At 35.7% G+C, this 25539-nt stretch overlaps 1 protein-coding gene across 2 annotated transcripts in view; it reads right to left on the bottom strand.

Moving 5' to 3' along the window:
• Window positions 1–25539, bottom strand: part of DPP10 (dipeptidyl peptidase like 10) — a 618096-nt gene that overhangs the window by 282847 nt on the left and 309710 nt on the right. The window contains exon 5 of one of the 2 annotated variants that reach the window (XM_040645663.1): window positions 10558–10637. In XM_040645663.1, coding sequence (XP_040501597.1) covers window positions 10558–10637 — 80 coding nt within the window. The remainder of the gene's footprint in view (window positions 1–10557; window positions 10638–25539) is intronic. The other variant, XM_040645668.1, reaches the window with a different exon arrangement.

Raw genomic sequence — 25539 nt, 5'->3', positions numbered from 1 at the left:
TGGGGCTCGGTACTCAGCCGAGAGTGTGCTTGAGGATTCTGTTTCTCCTTCTGCCTCCCCTGCTCCTTCTCTCTCAAATAAAAAAATAAATCTTTTTAAAGAAATCAGTCCCACTCAACAGGTGGTTCTCAATCTTAAGCATGCATCCAACTTACCTAAACAACTTGTTAAACCACAGATTGTGGGACCAACCTTAAACTTTTTGTTTCGTTTGGGTCCTTACAGGTCCCAAGAATTTGAATGGCTAATAGTTTCCAGGTGATCCCTGAGGCTGTTATTTCAGGACCATATATTAAGAAGTATTACTCCAAAAAAAATTTTTTTTTCAATCCTGAGTCATACATTAGACAAGCTTGGGGATCTCCCTTGTTTCTCTATTTCCAACAATAAAATAAGAATAACAGGAACTACTATAAAGAAAAATTATAAGGAATAAGGGTGTTCTCCAGGGGGTACCTGGGTGGCTCAGTGGGTTAAGCATCTGATTCATTTTAGCTCAAGTCATGATCTAAGGGTATGAGATTGAACCCTGCAATGAGCCACATGTCAAGCCCTGCACTGGGCTCTGTGCTATGCATACAGTCTACTTAAGATTCCCTCTCTCCCTCTCCCTTTGCTCCTCCCCACCCCGAGCACTCGCTCTCAATCTCTCTTTCTCTCTCTTAAAAATACACACATACATACATACATACATACATACATACATACATACAATTCTCCAGGTGATTTTGATGTGCAGTGAAGACTCAGAATCACTGTTTTAGTTCTACAAACATTGACTATTTTCTATGTGTCATTCCCTGCAAAAAATTCTATGGGCATTAAAATAAGTGAAGCAAAATTCTGGACTTTAAGGTCTTACACTTTAGTGAAGGGGATGCACTCATAAAGAATGTGTTCAATATAATAACGGAAATATGAAGATGTAAGTATAAAGCAGACGTCACGAAAGCATAGAGAGGGGCCACTTACCTTTACCTGGCATTTTAAGGAAACATTTGCAAGAGGTTCTGGTTCATTAATTCACACATTAAATTTTAAATTATTTTTTCAGCAACACTGTGCCACACATTGTATTAAACACAATGACAGCTGTGATAAATTCTACAAAGGGGAGTTAGAATACTGTGAGTCTTATGATGAGGGAATTTGACCAAGTCAAAGAAGTCTAGAACAGCTTTGATATTGAAAAAGTATGACTGAGGGGCACCTGGGTGGCTCAGTCGTTAAGTGTCTGCCTTCAGCTCAGGGCATGATCCCAGAGTCCTGGGATCGAGCCCCACATCAGGCTCCTCCACTGTGAGCCTGCTTCTTCCTCTCCCACTCCCCCTGCCTGTGTTCCCTCTCTCGCTGGCTCTCTCTCTCTCTCTCTCTCTCTCTGTCAAATAAACAAATAAATAAAATCTTTAAATAAATTTAAAAAAAAGTATGACTGAGTTGTCATCTAAAGAATAAATAAAAGTTACTGATATGAAGGAGAGAATATGGGGTAGGAGTGTGTTCCAGGTAGAAGAGGGAGGAAACATAGTGTTTTGAGGTATGGCAGGAAATTCTGGAAGTGCTGAGAGCAAGGGGCAAGCTGTGAGAGGTAAGGGCTGGAAAGGCAGGCAGGGCCTTTTAGGCTACCTAATGACTTCTAGTCTTTATCCCAAAGAATCCTGGGGAAAATTTTAAGAATTACCATCAGATTTTATTTCTTTTTAAAGAGTACCAGGAGGGGTAGAGGGAGAGAGAGAATCTTCAGCAGGCTCCACACCTAGCAAAAGTCCAAGGTAGGGCTCAATCCCACAACCCTGAGATCATGACCTGAGCCAAAACTGAGTCAGAAGCTTGACTGACTGAGCCATCCAGGCACCCCAAACAGATTTTCTTTTTAAAAAGATCAGTTCATCCTGAGTTTGGAAAACTGATGAAAAAGAATAAGAGTGATTGAACGAACAAAAACATGCTAGGGGCCTGGTATTCTCACAAATAAGAGAAGATGTAAACCCATCATCCCTCCATTGCAGGAGTCTTTTACTATTTTTTTGAAATATATTTGACATCTAAATTTGTGCAAATTTTCAGGATAAAGCATGTTAATCTGATACATGAAGATTAACACACTGTATTCTGTAATCTATCTCCTGACAGAGGGACTCATCTTCACTTCCAATCATAATGGCATTTTCTTCCTTTTTCTTCCACCTACGTACCTTTATCACCCTTATAATATAGTTAGTGAAATGTTTCTTACAGCCTTTACCACACTGTAAGATTCTTAAAGTCAAAAAGCATTCATGTTTATGTGTCTATAGATTCCTACTACAGCAAGCATAAAACATTCTCAAATTCTATAGAACAGAAGAATGAGCAAAGAACCATGCTATAGGCCCAAAAGATGAGAAACATTAATTTGACCAGAAAAAGGAAAGTAACTTTTTACTTTGTTCAAATTAACTTTTGATATTAGAAATTAAAAATAATATACACGGAGGAAATAGTCTTTATATTACCATATTAGAATGAATAATCAAGAGAAAAGATTGAGCCCAAGTTCAATAAAAATTGATACTAATACATAAAAATTAATATCTTGGGGAGTTGTCTGCAATGTACTAAAAATTGCTAGTTTATATTTTACACTACTTATTTATAATGAAGATCTTGATACAGAATTTTCAAAACCTGTCCATAAACCTATGTTAGTAATCCATGCTTGCTTTATGACTTTGGACACTATAATTTCAGATCACTGAAGTATTTGTCAAAATAGTATAGTTAACATGAAAAAGGCTAAGAAAAGAGAATCATACTCTACATACTTCAGACACAAAGACTGTATCAAGTCAAGCTCTGAATAAAGCATTTCAACATTTGATAGCCTACAGATTCATGTTGCAATAATGGAAGCCCACAGGTAACACACAGAAGAATCAGCTGTTGACCTATTAAAAAAAATACCTTTTAAATTCGTCTTGTGCTAAATTGACATTTGACTCAGAGTGAGGACACTGTCAGGGAGAAAAGACTAAACCATCATTCTCAAGCAAGCTACCCTAACACCAAAAAAACACAAAAAACAAAGAATAGTGCTAGATCCTTTATAGTTGCTCTCTCGCAGAATCCTTAAGGCAGAATTATTATCACAAGACTTTCCCTTTATATCACACAATTTCTCAAGATAGTAAGCTTAAGAAGTATTCATATTTTCTTTCTCTTCATTATAGCAATGGGGAAACAGAGGCTGAGGACACATGTGGTACCCATGTACCAGGTTACATCTTTCAACTGTTCAGTGTGTCCTTCTAATAATACAGCAAAAATATTCCTTTGTGGTCTTCCCAGGTGACCATTACAATGTTCACTTATATAAAGATAGGATTTCCCATTATTATGATCTTTTAGGAAGATTGGTTTTAATCACCACCATAAACAGTTGAAAACAAAACGGAATAAATATATATGGATAAAATCCTACAAAAAAGGGCAAAAAGTACAATTATGTATTTCTACTTGGTGGACATGTTTCTAAGCCAAGAGACAAAAGAAAACACAGCAAAGTAAAAGATGAATTTTAACACAAAATTCAAACTTTCTGTTAAGAAAAAAAGTAATTAAATCTAAAAAAATTGGTGTTATGTTTAAAAAAGGATAATACGCTAATAATTGAATTACATAAATGTATGTTTTAAAAAATATACAAAGACTATAAAAAATAAAGGAATGGTGTATATAAATATATTAGTCACAATAAAACTAATAAATCTGAAAATATGTGATGTTAAACCAATATTCAAATACATAAGACGTATATACCTAGGAAATATATGTTTATTTTTATATTTACATGGATGTGTATATGAATATACTGAATATATTTAATTTTATGTATGACCATATAAAAATATACTCAAAGAACTATAGCCAAGGAAGCATGACTGAGGAGACGTCTCAAGATTTGGACATGATCTGCTTAATAAAAATGCTGGACTTGGGATGCCTGGGGGGCTCAGCCAGTTAGGTGTCTGCCTTTGGCTCAGGTCATGATCCCAGAGTCCTGGGATCGAGTCCTGCATCGGGCTCCTTGCTCAGCAGTAAGCCTGTTTCTCCCCCTGCCTGCTGCTCCCCCTGCTTGTTCTCTCTCTGACAAATAAATAAAATCTTTAAAAAAAAAATTCTAGGGGTGCCTGGGTGGCACAGCGGTTAAGTGTCTGCCTTCGGCTCAGGGCGTGATCCCGGCGTTATGGGATCGAGCCCCACGTCAGGCTCCTCCGCTATGAGCCTGCTTCTTCCTCTCCCACTCCCCCTGCTTGTGTTCCCTTTTTCGCTGGCTGTCTCCATCTCTGTCGAATAAATAAATAAAATCTTAAAAAAAAAAAAAATTCCAGACTGCAATGAATGAAAACATGGGGGGCCTTAGAGAGTGAATATACTTTGCATGTAAAATAAGAAAATAAAGGACGAAGTTAGCCAGCCACTAAGATGGTCGCTCCAAATTCTCACTTCTTAGTAGTCTCCTCCCACACTGAATTAGAGCTGGACTTTGTGACCAAAAATAATAATAATAATAATAATAATAATAATAATAATAATAATAAAGAAAAAAAAGAAAAAGTACACCTTCAGATCACCTGGCTCTCAAACTTGCAGGCCCACCACAGAAATGTATGCATTTGCACATTTTAAAAAGCTGTTGTCTGAGATCTAGCTTCCATTCAGCCTGAATTTAGTTGCTGAGATCCTCTTTTTTGGGACATGGACAGGTATTGGCATATCCTTCACTACTGAGGACATCTGAAAATATAATAGGCCGTTTGGACAAGCACAGAGGTTTGAGAGAAATCAGGAGCTCGGCACAGTTGAATAACAAATTGCAACTCTTACACAAGGCCACTCCTTTAAGACGAAGAGACTTTTGTTTCATCAACTATATAGAAACCAACAGAGTCAACCATAAAGAAGAAACAGAGGAATATGTTCCAAATGAAAGAACAAGATAAACCATACACACACACACACACACACACACACACACACCCTTAACGAAAGAGAGCTAAGTAAGCTACCTGATAAAGAGATCAAAGTAATGGTCATAAAGAGCTTCCCTGAACAAGAAGTAGAATGGATGAATACAATGAGAACTTCAATAGACACGGATAATAGAAGAAAGTACCAAACAGAAGTCACAGAGCTGAGGAGTACGATAACTGAACTGAAAAATACAAGATGGGTTTGACAGGTGTGTGTGTGCATGTGTGTGTGTGTGTGTGTGTGTGTGTGTGTATTCAGCCATAAAAATAATTAAATCTTTCCACCTATAACAACATGGATGGACCTTGAGGGCATTATTCTAAGTAAAAAAAAAAAGAAAGACATACACCATATGATCTTTCATCTATGTAGAGTATTAAAAAAATTAATTACAAAAACTAAGCTCATATACAGAGAATATATTAGTAGTTGCTAGAGATGGGGTTGGGAGGTGGGAGATATGGGTGAACTGTTTTTTATTTTTTATTGTTGCTGCTTAAATAAATTTAATTAAGGGGCACGTGGATGGCATAGTCACTTGTATCTAACTCTTGGTTTTAGTTCTGGTCATGATCTCAGGGTAATGACGTGAAGCCCCAACTCAGGCTTCACACTTAGTGTGCACTCTGCTTAAGATTCTCTCTCTCCCTCTCCCTCTGTCCCTACCCCCTTAAATAAATAAATAAATCTTTAAAAAAAATAAATTGAATTAAAAAAATTTCTGAGAAAGTAACAGGCAACATTTTTTATTATTTTTTTTTTATTTTAAAGAGAGCGAGCACAAGGAGTGGAGATACAGAGGGAGAGGGGGAGAGAGAATCTTAAGCAGACTTTTACATCCAGCACAAAGCCTGACACAAGGCTCTGTCTTATGACCCTGAGATCATGACCTAAGCAGAAATCAAGAATCAGATGCTTAACCAACTGAGCCACCCAGATGTCCCTAATAGGAAACTTCTAAGGAAGGATCATAGGAGGCATTTAAATTTTTGCCTTTATCTTTTGCATTACTCATTCTGGGGAAATCCAGGTACCAAGTTATGAGGACACTCCAGCAGCATTTCAGAAAGATCATCAGGGAGAAACTCGAAGTCTCATGCCAACAGTTAGCACCAATTTGCATTCCATGTGAGTGATGGACCTTGGAAGTGTATTCTTCAATCTCAGGTAAGCTGTCAGATGGCTGCATCCCCAGCTGATGGCTGACTGCAATTTCATGAGGAATCCAGAGCCAGAGCCACCCAGCCAAGCCGATTCCAAATTTCATTACAAAGAAACTGAGCACAATAAATGCTTTTTTAAAAAGTCACTAAATTTGGGACCATTTACTACATAGTAATATAAAACTAATACCGACTCGTGTGTGTATGTGTGTGTGTGTGTGAGAGAGAGAGAGAGAGAGAGAGAGAATATATACATATGTATTTGATTAGTAGATAATCAAGTTAATAATTATTTTTTCTTTAAAATATAGTTTTAAGTTGGTAAAGACCGTAACGTAACAGGTCATACATTGCCTAATGGCAGTTATAAACCAACATAACCATTTTGGAAAGAAGGGTTTCAATATATAGCATGACACAATATATTGTGTTATACTGGGACTCCTATCTCACACTATAAAAATTAATTCAAAATGAATCAATACCTAAATTTAAGAACTAAAAGTATAACACTTTCAGAAAAAAATCATTGGAGTAAAATTTTATGACCCTGAGTTTGCAAATGGATTCCTAATTATGATACCAAAAGCATGTGTGTAAATTACACTTAATCAGAATTTTTTCAAATTTATGTATCAAAGGACATTATCAAGAAAGTGAAAGACAAGAAAATGAAAGACAATCTACTGAGTGGGAGAAAATATTTCCAAGTCCTATATAAGAGTCTATTATTCAGAATATGTAAAGAACTCTTAAACACAACTACAAAAAGAAAAAAGAAATAGGCAAGGAATTCAGTAGTCATTCCTCTAAAGAAGAAATACAAAAGACCAACAAGCATATAAAAATATGTTCAACGTCATTAGTCATTAGGGAGCTGTACACCAAAACCACAATGAGATACCCGTTCATACACATTAGGACAGTTCACAATAAGAAAAATGGAAAATAACAACTATTAGTGAGCATACAGAAAAATTAAAACTCATCCATTGTGGGTGGGAATATAAAATGGTGCAACCACTTTGGAAAGCAGCTGGGTGGTTCCTCAAAAAGTTAAACACAGAATTAGCATATTACTCAGCAATTCCAGACCTCAAAATATACTCCAAAAATTGAAAATTGGTACTCAGGAAATTCTTGTGTACAAAAGTTCACAGCCTCATTATTCAGAATAACCAAAAGTTGGGGATAAAGCAAATATTCCTCAAAGGATAAGTGAACAAACAAACTGTGATATATACATACAAAGGGATATAATTTAACCATAAACAAGTCCATGAAGGGCGGATCCATACTACAATGTGGATAAACCTCAAACTATGGTAAGTGAAAAATGCCAGAAAAAAAGGTCACATGTCATATGATTCCATTTATTTATCCAAATGGGTAAACCCATGGAGAGAGAAATCAGATTGGTGGTTACCAAAAGGTATGGTAGGGAGAATGGGGACTGACTGATTAATGGGTATGAGGTTATCTCTTACATTTATAAAAATGTTTTGGAACTAGATAGAGGTGGTAACTGCACAGCATTGTGCATGTACGAAATGCCACTGAATTGTATACTTTTAAGGTAGCTTATTTTGTGTTAACTACTGTGAATTTCAGTTCAATTATACAATGTTATATAGTTTCATTCAGAAATTCCATTTATGTAAATGTGTCTTATAGAAATATCAAATTCAGGAAAAAGGGAATATACTAAAAATATTTTCAAAATATTTTAAAACATGAAGACAACTAAGGTCCAACAATAGGGAGAATCTGTAAGTTTGTGGAATTTAGCCTTTGATTACATCTTTCTGATTGAGCTCATCTGCCTTATAATGGAAATAAAGACAAAATATTGTATAACCCAATTGCTTAGCGTGTGGCTACCACTTCCTAATTGAAAGATCTTGTATAAAATTTTAAATCATTAAATCCTGCATTATTTAGCTTTTCTGAGATTAACTTTTCTCCTCCATAATAATGCTTGCCTAAAATAATGCTTAATATATGATAATTCCTGTTTACGTACTTTTACATATAAGGGGGGGATAACAGGAATAAAACACACCAAAATAGTTTTAGCTCAGGTGGTTGGATTTTGTATGACTATTTTTCCCATCTCTGTTATTGGGCATTATGGGCACACGTGCGCGCACACACACACACACAGCCAGACACACACAGAGAGTAAAAATGGCATTTAATTACTCTAAAACCATCAAAGATCCCACATAGCTATCTTAGTACAAACCGTAAGACTCCCAGACTGTAAGGTGGGTATTCAACCTCATAGCAAGGTCTTTTACAGGCCAATAGTTTTTCCTTGTCTATACTGTGATTTTGATGTATAGTTTTAGAATTCTTTTCCTACTCCTACATACCATCGATTTTCTGCTCTGTTTTGGTTTTTCTAAAAGTTTCATAAATTTATATTTTACATTTAAATCTATCATCCATTCTGAGTTTTTATACAGTGCAAGGCTTAAATAAATGTATTTTTTCTTCCACTGAATTACTTTCACACTTTTGTCAAAAATCAGTTAGGTGTATTTGTATGGGTCTGTTTCCTGGCTCTCTTCTCTGTTTCATTGATCTGTCTATCCCTCTGCTCATTTCACATAGTCTTGATTATTGTGGCTAGTGAAACCTGATTTTTCTTAAGTTCATTATCAGTTTAATACAGATTTACAGTAAGTTAAAAATCTTTAGATAAATAATATTAAAAGCTTGGAAATCATAATATTTTGTTTATAAGACAAGTATTTTTCTTGCTATTACATGTGCTTTTCAAAATCTCAATGAATAGGGATATTACAGAGCAAAATTAAAATAAAAAGCCTGTGGGGCGCCTGGGTGGCACAGCGGTTAAGCGTCTGCCTTCGGCTCAGGGCGTGATCCCAGCGTTATGGGATCGAGCCCCACATCAGGCTCCTCCGCTATGAGCCTGCTTCTTCCTCTCCCACTCCCCCTGCTTGTGTTCCCTCTCTCGCTGGCTGTCTCTATCTCTATCGAATAAATAAATAAAATCTTAAAAAAAAAAAAAACTTGGAAATCATAATATTTTGTTTATAAGTATTTTTCTTGCTATTACATGTGCTTTTCAAAATCTCAATGAATAGGGATATTACAGAGCAAAATTAAAATAAAAAGCCTGTGGGGCGCCTGGGTGGCACAGCAGTTAAGCGTCTGCCTTCGGCTCAGGGCGTGATCCCGGCATTATGGGATCGAGCCCCACATCAGGCTCCTCCACTATGAGCCTGCTTCTTCCTCTCCCACTCCCCCTGCTTGTGTTCCCACTCTCGCTGGCTGTCTCTATCTCTGTCGAATAAATAAATAAAAAATCTTTGAAAAAATAAAATAAAATAAAATAAAATAAGATGAGATTTATAATAGGAATGAGATTTATATATATTTTATATAATTTATATTTATATTTATATAATATAAATGAGATTTATAATAGGAAAAGATGTCTTCCATTATAATCTTCCTGTTTTTGCAATGTAATTTTAACTAAAAATATATAAACATGTCTAAAAACATAGCACATGTATACTCCAAAAGACTAAAGTCATTACTTAGAAGGTTCTCTGAACTGTGAAATTTCATGTGCTCAAACCCTTTCAATGCATTATATGAGGCCTCCTGCCTTAAGTCTATAAATTTTTATTGTCTTAAAGCACATAAAAATTTCTTGAATGATTTCCAATCATTTATTTTCTAGAGAAACTCATCTGTTGAACTGCCTTTCAACATTTACTTTGCGTCTTAACAGTGCAAATTATATCTAAATACAAAACACTCGACAACCATACATATTGCTCTAATTGTGTGCTGTAGAGCTGACAAGGAATAATGAAATGCTAATTGCAATTAGAACATTTCATTTGTTCAGAACTGATTCCTTGGTTTGACCCACTTTCAGAATTTTCTCTATCCACAAGGCTTATGCTCAAATACCACCAAACAATCCCCTGTCCATAACTTGAATCAATGTTTTCACCAGCCCCTTCCCATTATACACACTGCAGCTCATGGCAGAGCCATCAGGAAACTCCATCTATACATACAGGAAACACTCACATTATAATAAGGCTGCCCTGATAAAGGCAAAAGCCTCCATTTGTCAGATTTGCTAAACACCTGCCACACCCCCCTCTAAATGAGACGGACTAGGACTAGCACACACACCTAGTAGACTGTGCTAGGTATTTGCTAGCCAGGTATGGAAGACAGGACACTTTCTCCAACCCTCTCTTGTGCAATATTGGTTATCGGTATCCCTGGCAGCTATTGGATATGCCAATTGTTTTCTAGATGAGTAGATGACCAAATAAAAACTATGACTTTTTACCTGAATGCATCACAAAGAAAAGAAGATCACTACTTTACCTGTTTGACATCATATGCCAGAAGAACATATTTTAAATCTGGTGAAACTGAATGTTTTGATGCTTTGAAGGTTACCTAGAAATAAAAAAAAAAAAAAGGCAATTATAAAAGCAGTGAAAAGCTTAATAACAGAGACATTAATATACATTTGGATATGTAGATATTTAAAAAGTTCTCAGTTCTCATCACAACACAGCGAGTGGTATAGGCATTTTCATTCCTACTAAAATATACATATACATGTATATATGCATGTATGATTATGCAAATGGATATAAAAATTTAGAGGCTATATTAGACATTTCATTAAGAAGAAAATTTGCTAGCATATCTTTTTTACATGTTATCATTTAAAGACTGTGTTAGTATTTTCATTACAAGCAAAAAAGGCAAAAAAAATGACAACTTCCTAAGTAAGCAAAATGCTTTTATATTTGCATGTTGAATTAAATTAAAAAAAGAACATGCTGTGATGTCATGATTTTTTGTCTTTGTACTTTTGTTTTCTTACAGGTTGCATACTTATATTTAAAAGAAGATATTTATATTAAAGACAGTCTTTTTAGAGGATACTCCCATAGTAAAATTAATTAAAACACAAATAACTGATTATACTTGATCGTAACTACACTGTAGCTGCTGGATTGTGATCCTATCATTCTATCATTGAATAGACCTAATGTCAGAAAGAATTAAAAACAAAGTGAAGCATGGAACACTACATCAAAAACTAAGGATGTTCTGTATGATGACTAACATAACATAATAAAAAACTTTAAAAAATAAAAGTGAAGGAGAACTACACTGAGAGTGAAGAAATAATTTTATTTGAAATAAAGATGATATTTAATTTCAGATCTAATGAGAAGGCAAACAAGTTGAGTTAATGCATCAAAGGCCTACAAAACACAAATAAAAGATAAAACGGACTGTATATGCATTGTAGGCAAACTAGTCTGTATGGGTTTTGCAGAGAAATACATATGTAAATAACTTCATACACCTTATACCAGTCCAATTTCTACAAGACTGTTGTCTGTGAAAAATGAAAAAGGGTGAAGTGTTGTTATACTTAGAAACCCCAAACACAATGGATAAAACCAAGAAACTCAGACTAATTAATATTTGAAAGAAGTTTGTGTGGTATAATAAAAAAAATTTTTTTTAGTCTGTTTCTCTAATTCCCTGCATAAAGCTCCTAAAATTCTTGGACTTTTCTGGGTGATAAGAGTGTCATTTGTTATTAATTATTAGTTTCCTTTCACTATACTTGGTTTATGCCAAGTATAAGATGACTCAAAGGATAGAGGTGGGTGGGGAGGGTGGCCAGACAGCTTCTGGAGGGGGGCTGCCCACCAAAGGAACCAACCACCAGATTAAAGAATTAGAATTTTCCACCCTAATTGGAGGTCAGGGCACATGGAAGGGATAGGAAATGGAGTTCACTGACATGGGCAATGATGTAATCAATCATGCCTAGGTAATGAGACCTCAATAAAAATCTGTGAATGATGAAATTTGAAGGTACTTCCTTGTTAGTAAACATATCGACTACCAGGAGGGTGGCACCTCCCAACTCTACAGAGACAGAGGCGATGCTGCAACCCTTCTGGACTTGCCCTATTTACCAGTTCACCTGGCTCTTCATCTGTAGCCTCTAAAATAAACCAGTATTCATAAGTATAGCACTTTCTGTATCATTCTAGCAAACTGTCAAACCTGAAGGAAGATTGTGGGAACCACCAAATGTATAGCCACGTTAGACTGAAATGCAGGGAGCCTGGAGACTTGCGACATGCAGGTGGCATCTGAACCGGGAACAGTCACCAAGTCCTTAACCTGGAGAGTCTGTGCTAATTCTGATTAGTTAGAATTGAATCGACTTTAGGTTACCCAGGTGGTGTCAGAAAATTGTGCTGGAATACCAGTGTTAATCCCCGAGCCAGAAAAGCAAGAGAATGGAGTGGTCTGGAAGAAAATACGAATATATGGCAATGCTAAGATTTGGAGGTTTTGCCTATATACATCTATCTTATACAGCCTTTGTAGAAGACACTTTAGGAGAAGGTCAGAATAATCATTGGCAGTAATTCATCTCAAAGATTTTAGTTTTCATTTTTTAAAAATCCATTTCGATAACGATGGAAATAACAACAAACAATGATAACAACGGATCTACCATTCATCTATCATCAGCTCAGTATATTGCTTATAATTTTGTGGTTCTCAATAGTTCTCAATCCTTCTCATGATAAGTATTGACATAGGTGCTCTTATCCTTATTTTTCCTTTTTCTGTCATTAACCTACTGTGTATGGAAACCCAATGGAAACTGGTCTTTCCAGTAAATTTTTAAAAAAAAATATTTATTTATTTTTATTTTAGAGAGAGAGAGAATGTGAGCGGGGATGGAGGCAGTGAGGGGCAGAGGGAGAAGGCGAGACAGAATCCTCAAGTAGACTCCCTGCTGAGCATGGAGCTGGACGCAGGGCTCCAACTCAGGACCCTGAGATCATGACCTGAGCCGACATCAAGAGGCGGATGCTTAACTCACTGAGCCACCCAGGCGCCCCCTGGTCTGCACAGAATTTAGGGCCAAGATGAGAAAATAAGGTCTCATGTCTCTCAACATTACACTATCAAGAGGTGTCATAACACAGTAAGGGGAGGTTTATTGTTATTTAAAAATTGGTCAAGAAGATGAGCACACATAACAAAAGAATACAGGGGCAACTCCTTTAATAAACCCCACCAGCAGGAGTTCCTTTCTTTATGTGTTGGAAGAGCGCCTCCCCATTTGAATTATTTAAAGAACATCTCACCTCCCTCGCCCTCATCCACTCTCACGTGACGTTCCTCACACAAATTAATTTCACACGTTCACAGGTGTGTCTGTGCCTCCGGTAACAACATTTTAGTATCTTTTATGGTTTCTACAATTATCCAGTCTGGCACTTTATTAATTATCACTATACTGCCTCCAGCTTATGCGGCACACAAACTGGGAAACTTTCCAAATACCTTTTCAGGGGCCCAAGCTGCTGAACCTTCTCCGAATTTAGAGAGCTGCGCAGGTCACTGATGCTGCAAAGCGACGTGTTGACGGTACATGTTGCTTAGTCAAGGGACATCAGAAGTCTCAGGCAAATCCCCCTTCACATAGCCATTAATGTTATCATCTGTTGCATCCGGGAGATTCATTCTTTCGGGCAGCCACAGGAGACCCCTCGGTTAACACTTACCCTAATTACAGACATTCATGTAGTTCTGTCTGGTTGAGACTCAACTTGATATGAGTTTAAATTAGTGTTTTGATGGGCGCCTGGGTAGCTCAGTCATCAAGCGTTTGCCTTCGGCTCAGGTCATGATCCCAGGGTCCTGGGATCGAGCCCCACTGCCGGGCTCCCCACTCAGTCGGGAGCCTGCTTCTCCCTCTCCCACTCCCCCTGCTTGTGTTCCCTCTCTCTCTGTCTCTCTCTCTGTGTCAAATAAATAAATAAAATCTTTTTAAAAATATTAAAGAATTAAAAAAATTGTGTTTTTAAAGGTTTATTATCACCAATAATGCTATTATGTTAACTACATATTTAATCATGTAATTACTATTGAAATAAAACGATTCAGAAATAGTTTCCATGTGTGTTTATTAGTATTATTTACCAATAGTGCCTACCAGGGCTTTTTTTCTTTTCTTTTCTTTTCTTTTGACACCGGACATGGCACAAAGGACATTAAAATGCACGAACCCTGCCATCCAGGAGTATTCAACTAAAGCCAAGCAAGGTAGGATAAACAGGAAAATAATCATGCACATGGTTAACCAAACCAATTAAATGAGGGAAACAAGACATTTGATCAAGTTGAGAAAAAAATGCATTCTTCCAGAGAGCTTGGGAAGATTTTGTTGTACCTCATTTGTATGTATCATTCAGTTCTACCAAAATGCATTTATCGAACATTCACAGTATGACCAGTACCATAGTAGACACTGAGAGTGCTATAAGGTTGAGAAACCAAGTTCACTAGAATCGTTTCCATCCCATATTACACAAGATGAGACAAGCACTGTGTTTCTCTATGGTCCATAGTAGAGCAGGAGTCTCAAACCCAAATGCCAAAAGGGATTGGGTGTGGATGGCAGAATTAAACTGTATGGGTAAAATGAGGGCTAATGGAATAGTCAGATGGTCTAAAAGGGGCAGTAGTCCTTCAGCTCCAGGTAAGCATTATCTTATAGGAAAGTACATACAGTATTATAATGTCCCAAATTTTTTTCAAGATAAGTTAGAAATCAAGAATTTAGTTTACAATCTTATGATCTTTAACTATAACCCAATACTTTTAAATATATTTATAGGCACCAATTTCTGCCTGAGGGCTACCAGTTTGCTTATTTTTGGTAAAGTAATAATTGCCATAAAGATGAAGGAAGGGAAAGAAGACAATGTGATGAGATTTAAAGCACAGAATGGTGGGACACCTGGGTGGTTCAGTGGGTTAACCATCTGACTCTTGGTTTCTGTTTAGGTCATGATCTCAAGGTCATGATCTCAGGATCAAGAGATCAAGCCCAGCATAGGGCTCATGCTTGGCACTCAGCAGGGAGTCTGCTTAAGATACTCTCTGGCCCTCTAGTCCTCCGCCACTCACTCTCTTGCATGCTCTCTCTCTCTCTCTCAAATAAAACAAATAAATAAAAATCTTTAAAAAAATAAAGAACAGAATGATATCCTTTTCATATATTTTCTGGTAATGTAACTGAAAAATTCATGATCCAGTGTTTTCCAGATAAATGAAATTATAGAGTATGTTATTAGAATAATCTTAACAAAATGCACAAGAATCTTAAAGAGATTACTGGAAAGGAGGGGGCCAGCCCCGTGGATTATTGCTAATAGAAATAATGCATGGATTATTACTAACATGAATATAGCAGGGCTGATCACTGTTTTCATGAGCGATTAAGTTTACAGCCAAAAAAAGAAAAAGCAACAAAATCAGATTTGAATTTAGAGCAATTACTCTGGCAGTGGGTAAAAGATGAGTTGGATCTGATGACATCCTGAGGTCATTAGATCTGGTAAGAAGCTCTCAAGACAATTTGGGCAAGCAATGCCAAGAAGTTAAGGATGAAACAAGGGCATAGAGAAGGGACACGTGCAAGGGAGGCGGCTGATAAAAACAAAAGAATTTCATGCTTAGGTCTGAACACTGAGGAGGAGGAAGTGTACAAAACAATTTTTGTGTTTCAAGGTTTTACCACTGGTTGAATGTTGCTGTTGCAACTGAAATTGGGAAAGATCAAAAAGAAAAAAAAAAGGCACATTTTGAGGAAAGTTTGAAACATGCCATTTTTAGATGTGTTATGGTTATAGTCCTTTTAGAATATCCAACAGGGCCGGGGTGCCTGGATGGCTCAGTCAGTTAAGCGTCTGCCTTCAGCTCAGGTCCTGATTCCAGGGTCCTAGGATAGAGCCCTGCATTGGGCTCCCTGCTCAGTGGGGAGCCTGCTTCTCCCTCTCCCTCTGCCTGAATCTCCCTCTTGTGCTCTCTTGCTTGCTCTCTCTCTCTCTCAAATAAATAAATAAAATATTAAAAAAAGAATATCCAACAGGGAATGTTTGAGATTTTGTATAAAAGCCTCAAGTTTCAGAGATATATCTAGGAGCTTCCTTATTAATCAGTTATATAGAGCATTAGACAAAAGTTTATATTCAATGCAAATGCATCCCCATCAAAGAAAAGGGACAAAATCCCAAAAACAGCATAGCATGCTCTACTAGGGATGGATGAGCAACAATGCAGGTATTACAAGTATTTTTACTAATACTTTTATTCTTTAAATGTGCATGTTTTCTTGGTTTTGTACTTTTGTTCAACCTGCCCCACTTGTTGTAATACTTTCATGACTTTATCTGCTCCCTATTCAAATTGTATTTCTCTAAAATATTCTAATTCTTCCTCTTAAACCTTTCCTGTCCTTTTCAGCTCAAGTGATTCATCTGACCTTATATGTATGTAATTATATGTGCAGTTCATCTAATCACTGATCACTGTTTCATGATTGCTCTTCTAGGGTGTTTGCAACTGCGATTTACATCTTTTATTGCTACAGTAATGCCCCTATTAAGAGGCTCCACTGCAATGATTCACTCTTGTCAGAAACATTATAACTAGAGGTAGAAATAAGATAATGATAGTGTTCCAAGATGTCAGATACTGCAGATCGTGGCAAGAAATCATTAAATACAAACTTAAATGTCAGAAGTGCCAGAAAATATAAAACATGCATTTGGATGACTTGAGGCTGAGAAAGGACGGAACAAGAGGAGAAGAATAAGAGATAGGGTTAAAATTAGCACAAACTGGTAAGAAGGATTTGGGTGCCTTAAGATTGAGATATGACAGTAGCATGAGAACTGTCCAGTTTGGGTGAGTATTGTGCTAGTTCTTGTAACAAGCTGGTGATAAAAAATATTTATAGGCATCTCTACCTACAAAAATAAATAAATAAAATAGAAACAAACAAACAAAACAACTGGCCCAGGAATTTGAGCTAGATAATTGTCTCAGCCTTAAAGTGTAGGTGGGTGTATTTTTTTTTTTTTAAGATTTTATTTATTTATTCGACAGAGATAGAGACAGCCAGCGAGAGAGGGAACACAAGCAGGGGGAGTGGGAGAGGAAGAAGCAGGCTCATAGCGGAGGAGCCTGATGTGGGGCTCGATCCCATAACGCTGGGATCACGCCCTGAGCCGAAGGCAGACGCTTAACCACTGTGCCACCCAGGCGCCCCAGGTGGGTGTATTTTTAACAGATAGAGAATGATGAAAACAAGAAGGTAGGTCTCTGTGGGCCCTATGATCTTTCCTTCCTGCTCCCTGCATCTCCACCCTACCAGACTCCCTACAGACCACACACACACACACACACACACACCCCTTATGTTTAATTAATTTGGGTTATAACCTCTCTCATTACCCAATATCATTTTTAGTTTATTGATACCTGACAAAAAAGTTTGGAAAAATCATCTCATTCTAGAAAAATAAAATAATTTTTCAAATATGTGATGAAGTATATATTACGAATGTTTCTTTAACACTGTAGTCCATAAAAGATCATTAAATACACATGATGAAGGATTTAAAAAAAAAAAAAAGCTGACCTTAAGTGGATAGGAGGAGAAAAATGGTCATTATGCAGTTAATTGAGTGATACTGAGGAAAAGAAGATCAAGGAAGGCCAGAAAAGAAGGCAAACCAATATGCAGTCGATGGTATAATGCTAGGAATGGGCTCTCCTTCTCTGCCTGGCTTCAGATGAAATGAACAAGGAAGACACAAACAGGTTATTTTTTATCTCGTAGCTCTGAACAAAACCATGATTTGTTTTTATAGCCATAACTGTGTTTATATGCAAGGAACTTTAAAATCAAATATTTCATTGTGTATTTTTTTCACATTCTCTTTTCTTAGTTACCCCATTAAGTTAGTATAGTGTTTGGATTATATTTCTTTGTGACACCCGTGGCATCCATGTTGTATAAACATAATAGATGGTCTCTTTCTTTCTTTTTTTTTTTTTTTTTTCTTAGAACCCTGTATCTTACTGAAAGAATATTTTGGAAAACTACTACATGCAGAAAATGCCATGGTACAAGTAGGTACTTTTTCAGAGTACTGAATTGGTACCTACTAACCCCTGTAGAGTATCTCACATATGTATTTGTTGCTCAATAAATGTGAACAGCCAAAAAAATATTTATTTATTTGGATCATAGACCATATACTAAAACATTTAAAAAAACATTTTTTAATTTTTAATAAGATGGTGTAAACTAATGGTCTCTGAATTCTATTAATAACTAAAAAACAAACAAAAACAGGGCAGACAAGGTAACTTTGATAAGAGGAGTGTCAATATTCTTCCTCCCAAAGTCAATAAATTAGAAAAGCTTTGGCTGGAGAAAGAAGGAAAAGGATATTGTAACATGCATTTTCATATAAATTATTTCTCTGAAGTTCAGTTGATACTATTCTACTGACTCTTCAAATTGTTTAGGGCTTTCTAATCATCGTATTTTGAACTCATTTTTCTTTTAAGTGGTTACATTCAGGGGCAGCTGGACTAAAGAATAGAGCATATACAGCAATGGAAGACATACAGATGCCTACAGACCCATGAAAGACGCTCAGCATCACTCATCAACATGGAAATGCAAATCAAAACCACAATGAGTTATCACCTCACACCTGTCAGAGCGGCTAGTATTAAAACGGCAAGAAACAGTAAGTGCTAGTGAGGATGTGGAGTAAAAGAAACCCACATGCTTTACTGATGGGAATGTACAGTGGCAGAGACACTAAGAAAACAGTAGAGATGTTCATCAAAAGGATTAAAACTAGAGATACCATAAATCCAATAATTCCATTAGTGAGTATTCACTGAAAGAAAATGAAAACACTGATTTGAAAAGATACATGCACCCCTATGCTTACTGCAGCATTATTTACAGTGTCCACAAGATGGAAGCAACCCAAGTGTCCACTAATAAATGAACGCATAAAGATGATGTGGTATAAATGCATGTATGTATGTAAACAGGTGTGCCTGCGCACGCGCGCGCACACACACACACACACTGTAACACTACCCAGTCATAAAGAAGAATGAGATCTTGCCATTTGCGACAACATGGATGGACCTAGAAGATATTATGCTAAAATGAGTGAAGTCATACTAGGACAAACACAATATGATTTCACTTACATGTGGAATCTAAAAAAAGAAAACAAAAATGAACAAACAAAAAGCAGAAACAAATCCATAAATACAGAGAATAAACTCGTGATTGCCGGGGGGGGGGGGGTTGGGTGAAGGACAGTGGGAGGCACAGGCTTCCAGCTATGGGATGAATACATCATGGGGATGACAGGCACAGCATACGGAATATACTCAATGGTATTATAATAGCAATGATGACAGATGGTAACTACACTTGTGGTCTGCATATTATAACCTACAGAATTGTCGAATCACAAGTTTACACACCTGAAACAAATGTAACATTGTTTGTCAACTACTCTTCAATTGAAAAAAAAAAAAAAAAGAAGAGAGCATATAGAAAGATATGAACAGTTATGGAAGTCCTAAAAATGATCACATCAGAATTTCTGGATGGGTTTTCTACATCATGGCCTAATACATGTTCAACAGAATGCTTATAAGATCTGGTGGGTGGACTGGAGTTCTGCCGCAATAAATTGCTTCAGTCTATTCTTGGTGCAGTATTCCATCAGGTAAATATTAGAGACTATGACTTCACAGATCTAATTAGTGGGATTATTATTTTATTTTTTTAAGATTTTATTTATTTGTTTAAGACAGAGAGAGAGAGAATGAGCACAAGCTGTGGGGAAAGTGGGGAGACTGGCAGAGGGAGAGGGAAAAGCGGGCTCCCCACTGATTGCAAAGCCTAAGGGGGGCTCAATCTCAGGACCCTGAGATCAAGACCTGAGCCAAATCAGACACTTAAACAACTGAGCCACCCAGGTACCCTAAAGTTAATATTTTAAAATATGACATGTGCATTTCAGGTATTTGTTAGTCATATGATTTTGCTTCTGTCACAGGCAAGAAGATGGCTACTAAGAACTTGGCAATTTCCCTATTTTTAAAAAGAAAGGAAAACATAATGAGCAATATTGCTTTAAAAAAAAAAAATCTTAGCCTGCCTGACTCTCCCTTAAAAATGGGAGAGAAACAGAAATATTAGTGCTTTAAAAAGTAAATTTTCTTAAGAGCTCATTATTTTCTCTTATGGATGAAAGGCCCATTTAAAGTTCATATGACATCACTAATTTAGCATTACCATTACTAATCCCAAACAAAAAGAGAGAGGACAAGTTAGTAACTAAAAATAAATTTCTTTGTTCCAGATTTGGTATATTCTGGCATATTCTCATTAATATTATGTTTGATAGCTACTTCCTCCTCTCTGTTTTCTATCTTTGATGAAATTATTTTAGACAGAGTATAATATTTATCAGTTGTTTTCACCTTAATGGGTCTTGGATGCACAGAATTAGATTAATCATAGCCTTTCTATTGTGACATAGTGTAATTCATGATAAATTTGGCAAATAAAAATACAGGATGCCCAGATAAATATCAGAATATCGGATAAACAACAAATATATTGTAATATATAAAAATAATGATAAACCATATACCCATGAAAATAACATGAAAAGAATGGAATATCTTATAATAGTCATGAAAATAAGTGAACTAGAGCTCAATGCAAATATGCATGAATCAGTAACAGAATGCTGAGTGATAAAGGGAAGTATAAGAAGTCATGGGCTGCCTGATTCCTCTATTAAGAGTTCAAAGCCAATGAAGACGAAATAATATGTTACTCAGGCAAGCACAAACACACACAAACTGAGTTAGATATTTACAAGAAACACAAAGATGTAAAAATAATTTCCAGAGTGAATTAGTTTAAAAATTGAGTTGTCATTTACTAAATTGCACTTTAATGGTCCAAAAATGAAGGTCTCTCTTTATTGTCCACTTTCTCAGAAATGTCCTTTCATAGACCCTAAGCTCAGCGGGGGACACCAGGGGTTGTGTGCAACCGTGCCTGAATAAATCTCTGTGTTCTTACTTCCCAATGCACACAGCAACCATTTTCTCATGGTATAAAGGGAGGAATTTGTGGGTTGTAGGGCATGTGAATTCTCCACTTCACACAATAATGACAAACTGTTACCCAGAGTAAAAACACAAATCACACTCCTGTCGGCAATGAGTAAGAGACCCTGTTCTCCACATTCTTTCTAACACTCGGTAATAGCAGTTAAACTTTGCCAAATGGACAGATGTAAAATGCAATCTCCTTTTGACCATCACTTTTCTGTTTATGAATTACATGAAGCATCTATTTATTTGTCTAACGTTTCTCTTTGTAAAAAGTCTATTTATATGTTTTGCTCATTTTTCATCAGAAATGGAAGAGCTTTTTAATATTAATTACATTTTTTTTGGTTAACTAATGCTTTTTACCATGTCTTTATCATTTACTACCTGACATTCTTTAGTATGCTAAAATATCTGTCTGTGGACTCCAATTATAACGTGAGATTATAATAGATACAGGATACAAACAACAAAAAGTATAAGGATGTGACATTTAAAGATTCTGAATATTCGATTTATCTGAAAAGCCAAAGAATAACAAGGATCAGGTTCTCAGCTATGAATCAGTATTTCTAAAGTATGTTAACAGGCGGTCTTTTAATACTCATGTTCAGGACTCAGAATATTACATTCTCCATTTCTTTCTCATTTGTCATTATCTGTTTGAAACCAGAGATATCATACATGACCCTTCCTTGGTAAAGCAAATGGCAATAGTGAAGGGAAAGAATAATTTCAGATTTACTTCCATGGTGGCATTGTACTTTCCATTTATTTGGGGAAAGAAAGAGGACCTGCAAAATTAAGTCACATCCATTGGAATGACAATAAGGAATAATCAAAAACTGCCTCCAGATTCAGTGTCTTGAGCCCAAATCCCCAGGTCTGAAGGACAGGGTTCTTTTCTCTCATCTTATAGTCACAGTTGCAAACATTGCTGATCTCTCCTCAACTGTGCTTAGGAGCTCTGTTAGACATTCACCAGAAATCCACAGATGGATATAAAAATAATTTCCAGGTAATTTACTTTCAGAGCTATCATTTACTAACAGGGCATTTTAATGCCCCAAATAAAAAAGTCATTCCCTGTACTGTTCCCTTTCTCAGAAATGTTTGTTAACACCTTTAATCTTCTTATGAAATGTAAAGAAGGCAAATATCAATAACTTTTCTGCATTTATTTCAATCTCCAATGAAGACTGTCTTAAGCCAAAGGAATGAAGAAGGTCTTTTGTTTGTACATTTCTTTTTTTGTTTTAATATGAATTTTATTGCATTTGGAAAATGGAGGGGAAACTTAAGGGGTACGTTTCCAAGATCCTATGGGACAGATGATGCTTTTAAACTTTATTAAGTACATAGTTATGGTTGAATGAATTCATTAGACACATTTATTCACAACTTTTCCCATTGTCCTTCCTTCCATTTTTAACACTTATTACTTATTTCTTCTTCTATGAGTTCATAATAGACACATATCAACTAAGAGATTTGAAATAAAATCTTTTCACTGGGCTTTCCACACAGTAGTGAATGAATAATTCCACTGAGATAAAGGAGAAACAGAAATATCTAAAGAAAAAATTTGTATCAATGCAAAGACCCAATTTGAAAAGCTCGTGCAAAGCAATTCATAGAAACCTTGAACCAACTACTGATGCACATATGGCAAGATGATGCCAACCTCACTCATAATTAAATAAGTACATATCAATATAACAATTAATGGCTATTTTTCATCAGCCAAATTGATACTAATTAAAAAAGGTTGATAATACTGAGAGACAGCAAGAGTATAGTAATAGGCAATATCATTTACCATTGGTGGACTTAAAATGATTTGATACTATTGAATTTCAAATTGATATTTCTTTTAACACAGCGATATTACTGTATGAATTTAGCCTACAAATACATTTCAAAATGGTTGCCAAGTATATTCATAAATGCGTAATAGGAAGTACATAGTACATCCTGCAAAGAAATTCTACATAACCATTAAATAATGTTAGACAAAAACAAGAGGATTAGTGTAAACAGGTCCTCAAGTTACACTACTAAGTTGATAAAAAGTGCAGACTCTCCATTTTGTTGAACTTACACACACACACACACACACACGAGTGTATATATTTGGAAATATATTGTTTATGTATAGACCTATGAAGATATACAGACATATTTCTGGAGAGTTGTTTGATATTATTTGGTACAAATGAGTACATAGACATATTCAGAAAGGATAACGAGTGATTTGGAGGGAAGTTTTTATTTTCACTGTATATGCACAGGTGTAGCAGAGCTCTTTCCAAGAGGACTTTCTGTGATAATGGAAATATTCCGTATGTACATTGTCTAATGAAGTAGCCATTGGTTTCATTTGGCTACTAAACACATGGAATGAGGCTGATGTGACTAAAAGATGGGTTTTAAAAATTTCACATGATTTTAATTATTTAAAAATAAATGTAAATAGCCACATGTACCTAACGACTCTCAGATAGTTCAATAAACTGTTTATAGTTTCGAACCATATATTTTCATTCTATTGTGTTTAGAAATGTCAATGAGAGATTAAGGATATTTGTATTCTTAATTATATTTTATTAAACTATCCATTAAATGTCAATATTTGAAGGGCATATATAAATTATGGAATGACCAAAGGGGGAAAAAAAGGCCATAGAACTGTATTATACAAATATAAGCTCTGATTTATTCAAAACTTATAAGTGCTTTGGTCCTAACAAAGAGAACTCACAATGTGAATTTGTTTTTATTTTTAGAAAGAACATATAAGGGTATAGTTAAGGATGCAAGACTATTCTGTGTATTTATATGAATTAAATCTTAATTTACCACTCCTCTTATAAAAAATTGAATGTTATTCTAAGTATTTTTCTTCTAAAATAAATTTTAGTATTGCCAAAGAAAATGATATGCATAATCTCTCATTCTGAATATGATTCTACCTCTTCTTTAGGCAGAACTCATATTTTATCATAATTTACTTTTTAAAATTACAATCCAATTATTCATTTATCTTAGGTATTCTTTTCTTTCTCAATATTTTGTTAAAATCAATAGTATATATACAACTGAGTTCTGAAGAACATTTTTTTAAAAGATTTTATTTATTTATTCGACAGAGATAGAGACAGCCAGCGAGAGAGGGAACACAAACAGGGGGAGTGGGAGAGGAAGAAGCAGGCTCATAGCGGAAGAGCCTGATGTGGGGCTCGATCCCAGAACGCTGGGATCACGCCCTGAGCTGAAGGCAGACGCTTAACCGCTGTGCCACCCAGGCGCCCCCCTGAAGAACATTTTTAAAAGTTGTATAAATAAGAGAGAACTATTTAAGGATAGTCCAGGTATGTAAAGTAGGCTGGAAAAGGTTCATAATGTCAGAAAGGGTAGGATTTTAATTACATTCTCTCCCAATTCATATAATAACCCTTGATCACTGATTGTCTGCATTAAGGCTAAGAAACTGCAATCATTCAGTTAATACAAAGAGTCAATGATCTAAAATAAATCGATGGAAGGAAGGAAAGAAGAAAGGAAGGAAGATTGATCAAGACAAAGTTATGAAAGCTATTTTTTTCATAATGAAAATTACGTCATTATTTTACAGAGAACATCAAATTAAGGTGAGAGTAGACTATTATACTTTGGTATATTAAACCGAAGAATTCCTTATATTCCTTCCTGTTTCAGTAAAACTGAATGCAGAATATAAAATGTATGTGAAAGTCTACAGACAGAGAAGACATATAGGAAGAGAAAAAAATCAAAAATAATAACTAAAACCTTCTTAATTTAATGAAAAATATTAAAGTACATATTCAAGAAACTCAACAAATTTCAAGTCAAATAAATTCAAAAAGATCCTCACCTAAACTAATCACAAATTGTCAAAAATCACAACAAAAATTTTGAAAACAAAGCAAAAACAACACATCACACAAAATGCACCCTTGATAAAATTAACAGCTAACTTTTCTTAAGAAACTATAGATGTCAGATGTTAGGATGACATCTTCAAAGTACTGAAAGAAAAACACTGTCAACAAATAACTCTATATGGAGCTAAAAATGCTCCTTCAAAAATCAAGGAGAAATTAAGTCATGTCTAGATAAAAACAAACAAAACCAATCAACCAACCAAACAAACAAACTGAGAGCATTTGTTCCTATCAGACCTGTGCTCCAAGAATTACTAAAGGGAGTCCTTCAGGCTGAAATTAAAGACACTAGCCTGTAACCTGAA

Source organism: Ursus maritimus, unplaced genomic scaffold (genome assembly GCF_017311325.1).
Source record: "Ursus maritimus isolate PB19 unplaced genomic scaffold, ASM1731132v1 scaffold_1, whole genome shotgun sequence".
Taxonomy (NCBI): Eukaryota; Metazoa; Chordata; class Mammalia; order Carnivora; family Ursidae; genus Ursus; species Ursus maritimus.
This window is presented reverse-complemented; position numbering and strand designations above follow the sequence as displayed.